Source organism: Cyprinodon variegatus, unplaced genomic scaffold (assembly GCF_000732505.1).
Source record: "Cyprinodon variegatus isolate N-32 unplaced genomic scaffold, C_variegatus-1.0 Scaffold43, whole genome shotgun sequence".
NCBI classification, from domain to species: domain Eukaryota; kingdom Metazoa; phylum Chordata; class Actinopteri; order Cyprinodontiformes; family Cyprinodontidae; genus Cyprinodon; species Cyprinodon variegatus.
In genome coordinates, this window is record NW_015150496.1 from 172513 (window position 1) to 188188 (window position 15676).

The window sequence follows — 15676 nt, forward strand, 5'->3', positions numbered from 1 at the left end:
GGACGGATGTATGGATGGATGGATGGATGGATGGATGGATGGATGGATGGATGGATGGATGGATGGATGGATGGATGGATGGGTGCATGGACGGATGGATGGATGGATGGATGGATGGATGGAAGGATGGATGAATGGATGGAATTATTACCCATATTAGTCTTGTAGTAGATACTGATGTTAAAAATCTTGGGTTTTTAGATATTCAACTCTTCACTTCAGTTATTAGAAATCGGCTCACAGAAGAAGGTGATGGTGGAACCTGCATGCTGCCGAGATGCTCGACCTAATTTTAAATGGTTATTATTAGCAGTAAATCTGTTTCTCTGTGGGCTTAAGCACACTTCTCTGCTTGTGGGACGGTCAGCTGTTAACAGCTTCTCCTTCTATGACAGCTGTGGCCAACAAACCCGGGTTCCCACTGAGAGCTATTTTAGATTTGTAAGAGTTTCCGCTGCACTCTTCTTACATCCCAATATAGACCCAAATGGATGCTTTGGAAGTAAGAGGCACACGCTGAGAGCTGCAAAGTGACTATGAGGATATAAGCTTCCCTTCTGCCGCCTCCCATCATGCCTCTTGCTTCTAAGAGGCATGCAGACCTCTGGCCACCATACAGCTTCTGCATCAATCCATCATCGGGGGGGAGATTATTGCCGCTCTGATATTTGGGACCTCGCCGATCCTCCTGAACCTCCAACTAAAACCTTACCTCCTCACAGCTTTCAGTCCATCTCAGAAACATGCAAACATGCTTTCGGCAGGAAAAAACAAAAACAAACATATAGCTCGTTTTTAATTTAAAAAAAAGCTTTACTTAAAGTTTCATCCAAACACCCCCGATAGAATTTAAAGCTAAATCCACAGTTAGATGCTTATGACTGATGCATATCATGCAAATGAACCCAGCAAACATCTAAAAGGTTCTTTAAGTTCTGGAAAATACATATCAGTGATGCCAACCATGCACATAAAGCAGGTCATAATGGACAATAATAAAGAGCGGTAAACTCCACCAGGAATCAAGATTGCTCTTGTCTTATTCTGAAATAATTTTGCAACTAATTTGCGCATCCATCCACCTGCAGCTTCTCTATTAAAACAGGTTTTTGAGCTGTGGAAGAAAGCCACCGTGAGGGAACTGACACATTCTATAGAATATACCAATGCTGTGCATTAAGACTCGGCTTTGAGCTGAGAACAGCTACACTTTCTGCAGCATAGCGCGGCCCAGAACTGGTACAGGTGGAGAGAAAAATAGGTGGACCAAGAACAGACCCCTGCGGGACTCCTCATTTATAAAAAAACCTAAGGATTACAGAGGTAGTTTGCTCGGTGCATGAACTGAAACAAATAAAGATCAATTCTTCAAGTGTCAGTAAAAAAGTTAAAGTTGTAAGCTTCTCTAAGAAGAGTTCATCTCTGGATAGAAGTAATCTCTCTAATGAGAACGTGTATGAGAAACACACCTTTGTCACAAAAGATACTTTCCAACTCATTTTCAGAAATGAAGGAGAGTTCAGAATCTGTCGATTAAAAATACCTGGAAAGAAGATTTCCCAGTGGCCGAACCACCTTTGCCCTTTTGCTTCCAGATCCTTCAACATATCAAAGCTCTTCTCTTCATCTCCAAGCCCACCGACAGAAACTTTTATTACCTTAAATTCACTTCTATGTCTTCAGATCATGGCTGATATCTTATGATCAGAGCTCAAGATGGAAAAATCAGCAACAAATTTATTTACTGCTCTTATCCCTCTGTCTATCTCTGGCTCCATTCTACTCTATGTACATCTTCACTATTAGCATGTTGACATAAAAACACCCGATGGTTAATATAGAGACAAAATGGGCAGGTGTGGGAAATATTAAGCATCACTGTGGGAGATGATCTTCTTAAAAAGCATCGATTGAAGTGATGAAAACATAGATAAATGGTTGAGGGTTTTACCTGCTCAGTGACGGGGAGATGGGGGGTGTTGGTGGGGGAGACACGGCTGACCTTAAAGAGAGGTTGACCTCAGCAGAGAGGAATGTTGGCTTGGTGTGTGTTTCCAGAGGACAGCTGCTTGTCTCTCTGAAGTGTGCGAGCTGATGGGTTGAATTGACAGCGACGTAGACTTTCCATCAGGAGACTTGAGACTCAATTTGGCTCAAAGGCTAAATTCCCGAGTGATTATGGGGGTGGGCCTATTTATATATTTGAATGACGTCTTGAGATTCCACATGGTAGGTGCGCTGACGTTAGAGCGATCTCTGATTTTGTTGTTTTAAACATGTAATCAGCAGCATTCTGGGCTGTAGTTAAAGCCTCTGCCCCCAGTAATGGCTGCAGAACCATGGATGCCTCAGATAAGGGTGGAAGACCCAGAGCTGCAGCCCATTCCCTAATCACTGACCCAAAAATACACATGCCCTTTGGAGGACCTGCCGCTAAAAAAAAAAAGGGGGACATGGGCATCAAAGAGACAAGAAACAGGCTCTTGTGGGTTTTTTTCGGGGGAAATTTGAGCTAAAATTAAAAACCTCTACATTGGTGTGCTACATTTAAAATCAGCAACGATTATTTTGGTCGTATCTGTTGCTGTGAGGCGGGAAGGTGGTGCTGCAACTCTGAGGTCAGAGGTTAAAGATCTACACAACCAGCTCTCTGCAGCGGTCCTCCGCTTCTGGTTGCTTTTCTCGTTTAGATAATAAAATAAAATCTGTACTAATCCCTGCAGAAAATAAAAGAAATCATGAAGAAGTCAAACTTCTATTTAGTGCCGAAGGTAGTACGCTTTGGTTATTTTAACCCTTTAAAACCAAGTTTATCATATTTGATGAATCAGTTTTTGAGACCTCATAATTAGTGTGATCTTTTTGTTCTTAAAAACCCTGACTTACACAATCAGACGCATATAGAATGCCAAATGTATCAACATTGATGCAAATAAATTAGCTAATTTAACTAGCTAATATATATATAGTAGAGTAGTGGAGTTGTTAGGATGAAGCTGTGCTCTTTGGGGTTAAAGGTTAGATATCTGTAGAGCTACCACAATGGTGGTGTTATTCTGGAGGTTTAAGAAGCATTGACAATCTCTGCTTTAAGAAGGAAAATAAACCAGTAATAGCTCTAATTATGAAGAATTGGGACTCAATGAGACAGACAGACAGCTATTTCTGCCATATGCCAATGAGCAAGGCACTTAACCTGAAGCTACACTGCAAAAAAATTTAAATCTACAGTCATTTTGTCTTAAAATGAGTGCATTTTTTTTCTTGAATTGAGGAGGAAAGTGAGACGCTTTGCAAATGGAATGAAACAATTTACAGTTAAAGTAAGAAAAAAAACTTTTGCATTGTCTTATTTCAAGTGCATATTATCTATTTATCTTATTCTAAGAGTGAAAATACTCATTCCACTGGCAAATCTCATTTATCCACTCAAATTAAGGGTAAATACACTTAATTCAAGAAGGTTTTAATCATTTCTAGATCATTTTTCCAGTGTAATTGTTTTACAAGGAATTAATTCATTCCTCATTGCGTTTGATTCTGATAATTCTTCAGGCTTTTTGCAGGTTCTGCTTATTTTCAGTGCGCTACTGAACCCCTCTATAAAAGCAGAAACTCTCATGAGGGTTGACCCTAACCTTCAGTAATTATAGTTTACCATAAAAAAAACTCCTCAACCAGTTCAACTGACCACTTAGACGTAACTAATATTCCCAAAGACAACCAGCCTATGGGATTTCAGCTGTACACTGGAAAAAGTCTAAATAAGTAATTAATTCTTAAAATAATTGCTTTTGCTTTGGATTGAGGAAGTAAAAGAGACATTTTGCCAATGGAACAAAACAATTTACACTTAAAATATGAAAACACAATTGCATTGTCCTTTTTTAAGTGCATATTATCTAATTATCTTATTTTAAGAGTACAAATACTGATTCCATTTGCAAACTATCTAATTTAGCTACTCCAATTAGGGTAAATACACTTAATTTAAGATATTTTAAATCATTTCTAGATCATTTTTTAGTGTAGCATGTATATTCTAATCAGAAACTTAACCAACCAACAGTAATTACACAAAGATTGCTTTTAATTATATTATCTGCAGTAGCTTTTTCTTTTTTTACGGAGGGCCCTGTTCCATCTTTGAGACGTTAATTCCTGTCTGATGAAGTAACCTTAGTAAAAATGATGACCTTTCAGAAGATGTTAGCCTTTTAGAAACACTTATTAAGGCCTAACGCTTTGAAAGTACTCCTACATTTTCCACCTGCTGCAATTAGCAGAAACTGTTGGTATTTTCTGGAATTATTACTGGATTATTACTGGATTAAGAATGGACTTGGATCAAGAAAGATGGAAAACCACTGATCCAGATCTTTAAATTAGGGTGCAGCATCTTTAATCATTAGGCCAGGGTTTTGCTGTGGAAGAAGCAGAGATTATACTCACATTAGTTTCTGCATGTCTCCTCTGTCTCCATGGAGGAGGAGCAGGGATGTTTTCTGTTGCAGCAGCAGATCCTGATGCTCCAGGTTGTGCAGAAACACTCCAACCAGATTCTGGTCCAACACAGTTAGGAAGCCCCGTCTCCTCTCGGCTTTCCTTATCATTCCTCCTCAGCCCTGCGAGGCCCTCCACCAGGTGGCTCAGCGCCTCAAGCTTGGCCCTGAGCTGCAGGTTCTCCTCCTGCAGTCTGGACACCGCCTCGGTCAAGGGCCGGTTGGACACACACAGCTCGTCCATCCGTTGCTCGATGCGCTGCTTGAAGGCGCTCACGTCCACGTGAACTTCCCTCACAGCAGCTTCCAGCGTGACCTTGAACCCAGCAAGAGCCTGGCTCACCGTTACCTCCTGAGCTCCTACCTCAGCTTCATCCATGGTTTCTCTAGTGACCTTCAGGGCTTCTTTGGATGCACACCCTCCCTACTTATTTAAATCCAATCCTTTAAAATGTTACTCTTAACTAATCCTAACAAATTACTGAAAACTTCCTGTTGATCTTTCTAATGCTTCAGAAGCAGGATTCCTGTTGCAGAAACTTAAAGATATCCTGCTGAGCTCCATGGAGAACTTCTCTCAGCTTCCCTCCCTGCCAGTCTGAGGATAAGTGCGGTTGCTTGTTATTTATGAGTCATGGAAAGAGTCTGAATGACACTTTGGAAAATGGATCAGTTTCTAAACGCATGCGAGAGCCATCAAACCAACCTTTCCACAGAGTCCAGTTTTTTTGCTTGCTCCCATCTGCTGCAGGACGCCCACCCCTGCTGCCCCCCCACAGCCCGCTCTGTTGTTTGAGCTATCTATGGCTGCTGAGCTGGTGTGCAGCAGGTTCACGTCTGTATTTTGGGACATAAAGGGGGCGGGAAGAGATAAAACGGGAAGGAGGGGCCAGGATTATGTAGGTGTTTGCTTCCCCTTCAGCTGCCATTTGAACTGTGGGTGTCAGTGGTGTGTGTGTGTGTGTGTGTGGCCATGTAGTCATAATGTGTGGAAAATGTGAAGCCAAATTCCCAGGAATATTCTACATTGTGGGGACTTACAGGTATTTTTATGGACCAGTTGACTGAATTTAGGTTGGGCTAAGGGTCAGGATAAGGCCATAGAAATTATTTGAGGGGTACTTCAACCAAATGCTGGAAGAGATTTTGATTTCTCCAGATTTCCCGTCTTTCAGACATAGGAAATCTGAAAGAAACTAAATGTTTTTCCTGTCCTATCCTCTTAATTTTGTGTCTCTCCTCCTTCCCCGTTTACTTCCAGCTACCCAACTTTGTATCTTTCCAGTGAAGCCCTTCCTCTCCTCCAGGTTCCCACAGACCGTCTCTCATTTTTGCATTTGATTTTACATCTTTTTTGTCTTTCCTCCTGATTTTTGTGCGTTTTACTGCATTTCCAAACTCTTTTCATCTCACCACCCCTCCATAAGTCCTCCATTTTGCTTTTTTGGCTGGTATCCTACCTCTGATCACATTTATTTTTGCCTTGTTTCCTTGGATCCTTGCTCATGTCCTTCATCTTTTCCCTTCTTTAGACCCTGTGTCCTTCCATCCTACCTTGTTTTTTCTCCTACTTGTGTCCTACCTTATTTGCTTATATCTGACCAATTAATAATATTAATGTAATTAATAATTCTATGTTCAAAAAACTAAAGCGAAGCACTGGGAACTTTTTTAAACGGGATTTAGGTCTGGAGTAGGGTTGTCAAAAGTATCGATACTCAAAAAAGTATTGATAATGAAACGTATCTGGATACAATACTGGTTTTTAAAAGTATCGATACAGTGCCACCACCAGTGGCACCTAAGTAGTCATTCATCTAAAGTGCAGAATAGAGGACAATGCACTTTCAGAACACTGTGTGACTGAATAATTCTACGCACTTTTCAGTTTTATTTTTGTTTCTTAACCGGTTTGGCTAGTGTCATTGTTATGTGTGCAAAGCATAGCCAAGGAAGGAACACTTAATTTTATAAGTTTTTTATCAGGCTTGCTTAATATTGTGCACGGCATACAACTTCTAAATATTGTTCTTATTGTTTATTGTATTTATTTATTAATGAAAATATTTCTGTTGAATTTTGGAGTCTTTGTTTTTATCCTTGTGGTATCGAAAATGGTATCGAGTATCGAATATTTTCCTTAGTATCGGTATCGAGTTGAAAAGTTTAGTATCGTGACAACCCTAGTCTGGAGGGATCAATTTTCTGCAAAAAGACCCAGAGAATCACAGAACCTCTGCCATGCATAACTATAGTCATACGATGCTTTCCCACAGATTCATTCTTCGTTTTAATCCAGAGCTTACAGGTGCAGTTTAATTCCCAAAAGTATTGATCAAACTTTAAGTTTGAACGTTTTTTTGATGGTAGGACATGACATTAAAAAAAAAAACAGTTAGCAGGTAGGTTTTCTGTTATGGAGAAGACCAAGATCAGATTTTATTCCACCGCTACGTCTTCCTTCACATTGTGAGGCAATAAAAAGACAATCCTGAACCCTACTCCTACTTTTTTTCCCTCACAGTTGCAGCCAATTTCAAACCTTTTAACTATTTCTGTCAGCGAGTTTAGGTGAGACCACATCTTCTTGTCCAGATAAACTCTTGTGCTTAAGTCGGACAGTTTCCTTCTTCGAAGAATGGCTGAGGGTAACTGGGCTTTTTGTAGCTGACGTTCCAAAGTGCTCATCTGAACAAAACTTTCTTTAAGTTAAAAAGGAGGCTGAATAAGAAGCTATTTCACATGTAAAACACTATCTAATAGAATATAAATCATATAAACTTTTATAAACTAGAATGGGTGAAGAGAGGAATCAAACAGCAAACAGTCTATCAAATGAAATTTATTGGATTTAAAGGGGTGCTCTGATTTCACAAGCTACAGTACACAACTCCTCATTTCATAAAACAGTTTAGTCACATTTCAGATAGGAAAATTTTTCCTCAAAAAAGTCACTCTACAAAGAAAGGACAGATGCATTAAATCTGAGATATATTTTATATATGTATGAAAAATTAGAGTGTTATCAAAAATAAGTGGGGCAGGAAGTGTTGGAGGTTGTGAAGGTGCTGCGCCCGGGGACAGATAGTGATATGGAAAGAGTCACGCCTGAACTCCAAACGTCAAAAACAAACACGTTCACTAAGATGGAGGTGTCCAAACTGTTCGCCAAGGCGGATAAAATCACAGGCAAGCTGAAACTGTCCGTTTATTTAGATAGCTCCACATTTTAATGAAATCAACAAAGTAGCTAAATTTGAATCCCAAGAGTTTTACTTTTACTAAAAGTTGGACGCCCATGGGGACGAGTGTTGCCTCTTTTCCTTAATCGGCAACAAAAACAGGATTGGAGTCACTTAAAAGGCAGAATCCAGATCTGGTTTTGTTTTTAACCCACAGGATATTTAAGGTCCCAATTGCTCTGAAATACAATTAAAAGCTAAACGTGTGTTTATGGTTAAGTAAGTTTTTTTGTTGTACCTCCAGATAAAATCTCACTTTAAAAATCCCTACAAAATTTGCATTGTTCCTGGACTGCAGTTGCAGACAACAATAAAACCTATTCTGTGGGCTGCTGGACACACAACTTGGACACCTCTGGACTAACGAAACAGTCACAGCAAACAAGCTAAACCTGAATAAAATAAACATTTTTATCTTAAAGTAAAAAAGAAACTAAATTATGTCTGAAAAGTAAAAAAAAAAAAAACAGATTTTCACCTCATCAAATCATAAATCCGCTATAAATCTCTTGATAAATGAAGATTCAAGAACTTTGAAATAAAATTAAACCTTTCTGTTTAATGAGCCTTTTTTTTGTGAACATCAAAATGCTTTCAATAAAAATAAAAATCATAATAAACACAGCCACAACCTGTAAACACCACCTGCCAACTTAGCTCTTTAAACTCAGTTTTGTAGATATATCACAAATAGATTTATTACAAGGCACCGGAGACCAAGTTTGGTTCACTGTCAGCAGATCAAATTCAGTCCCAGTAATAATTATTATTCTGATATATATATATTTTTTTCAATTTAGCCACATGCAGAGTGTTTGTGGTAAAAAGGGATTTTTTTTCAGCCTAATGCTGAGTAGAAGGTAAAGATATTCCTCCTTTTTATTTTAATTATCCTCTTCAGTTTAGAGGGAATAGAGGGTCAAGCTTTTCTTTACTTGGGTTATATTGTTGCTAGTTTTGTTTTTCTGTCCCCACGGCTCAAGAAAACTGAAAAAAATGGATGCGAGTGTCCGGCAGAATCAGCATGAGGTAAAAGCAAACCGAGCTGCTGCACAGGACTCCCAACAACACACTTACAAAATGTTGTAGCTTCAAATTTAAACTGTTAGTGTACAAACTGTAATGGTAACAATAAGGAAGAGAGGAACATTTGTAGCTTGGTAATGATAACTGTCATAACTTAAAGCTATGAGAGTGTTTTTTAACTGTAACTGTTAGCAAAAATCTTTCAACTAATCAAGAACAAGCGTTCATCAGTGTTCCATTCATTGGTAAATTTGTAAAGGACTTAATATTTTCCCATTTTTTATACTTTAAGGAACAAAAACGGGGACGCATCAACCTCGTCCCAACAATTTATGTAACATTTTACTCCAAGCGATTAAATAAATAAAATTAAAGGAAAGCTGTACAGTCTGCAGCAAGATTAAGAGTGTGAGTGCTGACCCCTGGTGGCGACATGTGAAAAGGGCCAGCTTCAGACTAATAATCCATTTTTATTAAAATCTACAAAACAAAACGAATGTTTTGATTTAGAAAATGAATCCTGCCGAAAATAGAGGAAGCTGATTGGCTGCATCCTTATTAGGAATAATCCAAAACAGATTTTTTGTTAAATGAATTAACCTGCGGGTTTTAAGACTAAAAAAAGGGGCCAGCTTTGTGGTGGATGAGCTGCTTTCCCCAGGGTTTAAAATAATCTAAATAATGAGCTGAATATCTTGTCTGCTCCACAGCTGTTTGCTTCAGGTTGCTATGCCCTGCATGTCTGACCGACTCAGTGTAACGCTTCTGTACGCTACATTTACTGGACCCTGTGAACATTACAGAGCAACGCGAAGGGCTGAAGATATTGCCATATGGTGGGGTTCGATACTATTTTCTCAACACACTCCAAGGCCCATTTCACAGGGTTAGTTTTAAACTGACATCTAAGACATCTTAGCTTCAATCAGCTTTTTTTTTTTTTTTTTTTAAACAAATAGATACAATATAATGTGGGAAATCTGGAATGAAATGCTCTACATTAGACACATATCCATGAAACTGGTTTGTCATCTTCATTTTCTTAGAATAGTAAAAATAAAAAATATCTAAAAAAAAGCCACAAAAATTAAATATGTTTGGTATCCAAACTAACCTAGTTTAGAAAACCTCTGCAAAGCAAAAACCCTGATCTGGAAAAGTTACCAACAAAACAATATGGGCGCATTTATCTGCAGCTTCTCCGGCCGAAACTCCAAAAAACAATCAAGCAAATCAAGTAAAAGCCCCTTTATTTTTTTTTATTTTACTGCTTTTCCTTTAAATTAGAATTCTATCTTCTTAGAAAACAGAGAGGGGGGACACAAAGTCTGGAATCTTAAACATTTTCAAGACTCAAGACTCAAAAGCCTGTATTTATGATACAGGTTAGACAAATAAAGTAGCTATTTAAAGCCTGTACTGATGCTTTTAATTTTAATGTGCAAATCACAACCAAAGACGAGAATATTTTTATTTATAACTGAACAAAACAATGAAACATGACCTTTACTACAACTGACTATGATGGTTTTGAGCCGTTTGTAGGTCTGATTGCCAGAAATTAGTTACTGCGGCATCACGTTACAACATGGCTACCATTATAAATGTACAACTAGTAAGTAAAGTGGTTATTAGGCAAACTTTATAAACCAGTTATGACCAATTAGTCAATAATTTGACTGAAGTCCTGACTCAATGAATAGTGAGCGCCTTAAAGCTGCTTATTGCTGCCTTATAAATTGCAAACAGCTATCAATGGGACTTAAGTTATAAGGGTAGTCATATTGTAAAGTGGAGCAACCGTTTTAAGACAATTGTTAGCAAAAGATAAGAAATTTCTTTATAGGTTTGTTTTTGGGAAGCAATTAATATAAGTTGTCTCTTTAAAGCATTTTTGATGTTACTCAGACACACTGGAGTTAAATCACCCACAGTTATTTTATGCAGGGAACAAAAAAGATTGTTAAACCTGCTAAACCGTTAGCATCAAGCTAACAAAATAGCTAGCATTAAGTGACAGCATTTCTGAAAAGAAGCTTATGCTTGTGATTTAACTCTGACAGCTATAAGGAATGTATTTTATTTTAATTTACTCTGTGGCTGAAGTTTAATTACCCTCCATAGCGACAACTTAGCGAACACCTGAAACTTGATGTATCCCAGCAATAAATAATTAGCAGAGGAATGCTAAAGCTAACGCTGCAGTAAAACACCATGGTTTTAGCGTCTCGCATCAGTTTGTGTAATTAAATAAGTTTATTTGAATTTCAGAGGCAACAGAGATCTGTTCAATGACAACTTAAATTAGCCTTTATGCTAAAGTTAGCAACCAATGCTAACCTTGACTCTAAATAACAGCAGAAAGCCGTCAGTGGTCAACAATACATAGACCTTAAATGTATGTAATGATTGAACGTCGTTAGAAGGTCAAAAATGTTAAATTGGGATACACTAACTGGCCACTTTATTAGGTACACCTTAAAAGTTAAGAGTTGAACCCCATCTGCCTTCAGAAGCGCTTTAAACCTTTGGTTTATGGATTCAACAAGGACTAAGGGACACTTTAGTTCACACAACCATGACCTCCAGCTCTGTCAGCTGAAGCTCAAGGTTGTTAGTTTCCAGTTCTTAGCTGGTAGGAGTTCTACCAGGTGAGGTCTTCTGCTGCTGGAGCCATCTGCTTCAAGGTTGTACGCTGAGTTGACCTTGTTTGGAACAAGAGGTTGTTTGACCCACTGCTGCCTCCATTATCTCCAACCAGTCTGACCCGTTCTTATAGCAAGGAGCCATTTTCCTTCACATAGCTGCTGCTCAGTAAATTGTTTCTTTTTCTATTTCACAGTCTATGAACCGATCATAGGTGAAACCCCCAAGGTTTTATGTTAAGACTTAAATCTCTTCCTTGTTCTGCTGCTGAGCTTCAACAAATCATCTTCATATCTAGATCCCTAAATGCACACAGCTGCAGGGGATTGTCAGTAATGTTTGGATTGAGCAGCTTGACCTATGGTTTTTAAAACCAAAATTAAAATAATCTAATAATGCAAGACTTAAGAATAAATCTTTATCTTATATAATGAAATTATGCAGCTCCAGATGCTGTTTCACATCAAAACACTTCAGGTGTATTCAGACTATTAGGGTTTCTGCAGAGTTTAGATCCTGAATGCAAGCCGTCTTTGTTTTGATTCATCAAGGAAGAATTTAATAAGATGCATTTTTTTAGATGGAGTCAATGATCACATTTGTAACAGTGGAACTAATTATCTACCTAATAAACAACCAGCAGTCTGCTGGTTAAAGTGGGGTACCCAATAAAGTGGCAATTTCCAGCAGAAAACTCTCAGACCAAATGAAATTGTCATCTTCAGAAATGTGTGCCAACAAAACACATTGAAATAATGTAATGAAATGGGTCTCATGGCTTTTAAATAGAAATGCTACATTTATATTAATTTTTATGGGTTGATTTTATCATCTTAAGACTTGTTCTGGCTCCTGTAACCATCATGAAAGTAGAGAACGGCTCACTTCAGAGTCACACAGCAGCAGAAGCTGGAACTCCCTGCAAACCTTTAACAGCAAAATACCTGTATGAACAGAAGCAACAACAAATAACAGTTAAGCTTTGAGGTATCTAGGTTATGTTTAAAACCTCAGATTTAAAAAATAAAGCAAACAAACTGGAATAAAGGCTGGAGACAGCTGTCCTAAAGCAGCAACATCTCCTGACAGCAGGGGGCAGCAGAGGACTCACTCGACTCTGCAACCTCCTGCACCTTTACAGCCCATTAACCTGACTGGCAATGGACCAAATGGATGAGAGAGCAGATATACTGAGGTGAGAAACAGCGACTGTGAGCAGAGAACCATCTGCAGGGTCTGAGGTGAAAGAAAGCCAGACTGATGGGGTGTGCAGAGAAAACACTGATCTGCACAAGGAGAGAAGACAGGAAAGCTGTTAACATGGAATGCTTCCAGCAATGGTGGCAAGAACCCGTCTGCTTTCTACTCTCTCCTCAGTTTAAACTGATCTCCCATAGCAGAGCTCTCACTGTGAGTGAGGAGCTCAAGATAAGACGCAGATAGCTAGACCTTCTTCATAGTTTCATTAGAGAGGAACAAAACCTGCCTTAACTGAGGCAATGAAGCCTTCAGAGCGATAGATGTTGCTCTGGTCCTTTTCTGACCTGAAGAAGAGTCACTGATGAGCGATGTTGGCAGGGTGGGGTGGGAGTACGGGGCTCTTAACTCACTGCAGGCTGAACATATTTCAAATGAAATTACGTTTTTCCATCCAAACAGAAAAAATATATATTTTTAAGCAGGCAGAACATCTGCCACTTTGAACCCATCAGTAATCCACACGTCGTCCCCAGAAGAACAAGAAGTTGAATTCAGTAGCACATCCTGGCTCAGCTTCACCCACTTTTCTGCTACACCTCTGCTTTGTCTCATAGCTTATGTGAATTCATTCGGGCTAGTGTTACAGATGCTAACCTAATGCCAGATCTTCAGCTGTTACTGATAGCGATGGTAAAAACCAAATGAACGTGATTCGGTCAGCAGTCAGCTCAGCTGCAGTCTCAACCATCAGTAGTGGACTAAATCGTTTAAAGACAACGGTTGACTGAAATAGAAGATTAAATCTGACATGGGATGAGTGGCTCACTTGGTTTCGCCCTGACTGCACATAGTGCATGCACCTCGGTGTCTGCTGCATAGAGTGAAGCTACAGGAAACAATAACCCCTCTTAAACACAAACCTATCATCAAACCCTAGATCTGAAACTAAATATAATTATATCTTTCTATACAAATTTCATGATACAACCAAAAAAAAAGAAAAAAAATCAAAAAGTACTGATTATCTTTCAGATAAATATCTATTAGTATCAGGGAATGGTCATTTTCGTTTAAGATGTAGAGCAGGTTTAATTTAAGCTAGAAAATAAATTTAATATTAAATCAAAACATGATTTAAATCTTTTAAAAGAACATGATATATGGCCGTTCTTGTCAGCTGCTCTGGGCAAAAAACAGACGGCTTCACCGTGGCGCTCTGCTCTGACAACGTACGTCTGCAGCTGACATGTAAAATCCAGACATTTCTGGAGTGGGGGGGGGATTAATCAGCCACAGCTGTAACATCTATAGATCATGTTTGAATAGCAGACTTATGTTTCAGTGTATTGCCTTCGTCATGAAAATCAAACAGCTAAATCTAAATAGAAAGTGTTTTTTTTTTTTTTTAAAGGTTGAACTTAAAAGGCTATATTACAACAAACCCCGCCCCCTTAACTGCTCATTGGTCAGCCTGTCTATATGCAAGCGTGACTGGTTGGCTTTGATATTCACTGCTTCCTGATCTAAATAAAGCCGTTTGAAAATAAACTACCGAAAAGGGTTAAATGACCCCGACGAAAGCCGCACGCCGAAACGCTTCTGTCTGTCCATAAAGTGGGTTTCCGCACTTTACGAGTTCGTCTCAAGTCTGTCCAGGTGAGAAACTAGTATTGAACCAGAACCTGAGCTATTATCGTTTCCCCAGTGTCCCGCTCCCACCGCTCCCAGCATCACAGGGGGCGCTCCAGTGTAACCTAAACTGAGTTTATGCCATGAAAATGCTAATTCACATTGGAAAACAATAAAAAAAAAACACAGCTGTAAATGAAAACTTTTAAACTCCCCCCACGACCAACCGAAGGCTTTCCTCAAGGCGACTTAAATGATGAAATCAGATCATAAAAATAAGCCCTTGAAACTTCGGACACTTTTAAGAAACGTATTCTCTCTTGAAAATAAGAAAAACATAACCAATCGGTATAATTGGAATAATAAAGCAGATTTGTAACCGTGCAGCTGTGAAATGTAGATGAGGTGGCGGATGTCGCTGGCAGAGCCCATGGATCACAGCTCACTGGTGATAAAACAAAACCACGTGACATCCATCCGAACTGTAATAAAACCATAAATTTAAATACGACCTGTGGTAACAGCCTCTCGCTGTAACAAACCTTCCCGATCAGCAGCAGCTGTTAAAACAGCAGGAGTGAAAGATAAGATAAAGTCTCCCCCCTCGTCCCCTTCACTCCGCTTTTCTCCTTTTCCAGGTGACCTTTCTCCAGGACTCTAAGTGTGGAAGAGTGCAGCACTTGAGAGTTAAAAAATAAAAATCAAACAGAGATCCGATTAGGCAACAGATTTGTTACAGAGGAGTGTATGGGAAAATGCCCAGGAGTAGTGGAGGGAGAGAGAGCAGGCAGTCCTGGTGTACTACAGCACGATAATGGGGTTGAGTTAGTAGCTGAGTGAGCAGCCTGATCGAGGGAGAGCAAACTGGACATCAATCCTCCTTGGAGCCGTCGGCCACAGGAGGAGACTGCGGCCCGCGGCTTCGCCTGTACAGCCGGTAGCCCTTTCTGCAGAGCAGCACGAACCAGTAGACCTGTGGCGCCAGGATGCACAAGTTGCCCAGGTTGGCGGAGAGAGGCAGGTGGAAGGGGACGCTGTAGAGGGGGATGCCATAGTGGCGGCCGTACATCCAGTACATGAAGGGGAAGAGAGCGATGCGGCACATGAAGAACGTGACCAGGACCATGCCGCCGTTGGCCTTATGCAGCCAGCAGTCCTGGAGGCTGAGCTGGTGGACGAGAGGGTGGGGGGGGGAGGGGAGAGAAGAAGGAAGCCGTTAGAGACAGAATCCAACAATGAAACCGGAAAATATGGCTGAAAAATATCAGTTTAATAATCAGGTACAGGAGCATGAACTACACCAGCAGCATCGCTGCAGACAGAAGGAAGGAAGGAAGGAAGGAAGGAAGGAAGGAAGGAAGGAAGGAAGGAAGGAAGGAAGGAAGGAAGGAAGGACCCAACACTATTCATCTAAGGAAAATCTTTAGACAA

At 39.7% G+C, this 15676-nt stretch overlaps 2 protein-coding genes across 4 annotated transcripts in view; both read right to left on the minus strand.

The window, feature by feature from the left end:
- Positions 1–5312, minus strand: part of LOC107081870 (smoothelin-like protein 2) — a 17010-nt gene extending 11698 nt beyond the window's left edge. For all 3 annotated transcript variants that reach the window (XM_015370213.1, XM_015370212.1, XM_015370211.1), the window contains exon 1: positions 4453–5312. In XM_015370213.1, the coding sequence (XP_015225699.1) occupies positions 4453–4881 (429 nt within the window). In that variant the 5' untranslated portion in view covers positions 4882–5312. The remainder of the gene's footprint in view (positions 1–4452) is intronic.
- A 2022-nt stretch (positions 5313–7334) lies between these two features.
- Positions 7335–15676, minus strand: part of LOC107081863 (protein FAM57A-like) — a 54262-nt gene continuing 45920 nt past the window's right edge. The window contains exon 5 of the mRNA XM_015370193.1: positions 7335–15413. Within this exon, the coding sequence (XP_015225679.1) occupies positions 15117–15413 (297 nt within the window). The 3' untranslated portion in view covers positions 7335–15116. The remainder of the gene's footprint in view (positions 15414–15676) is intronic.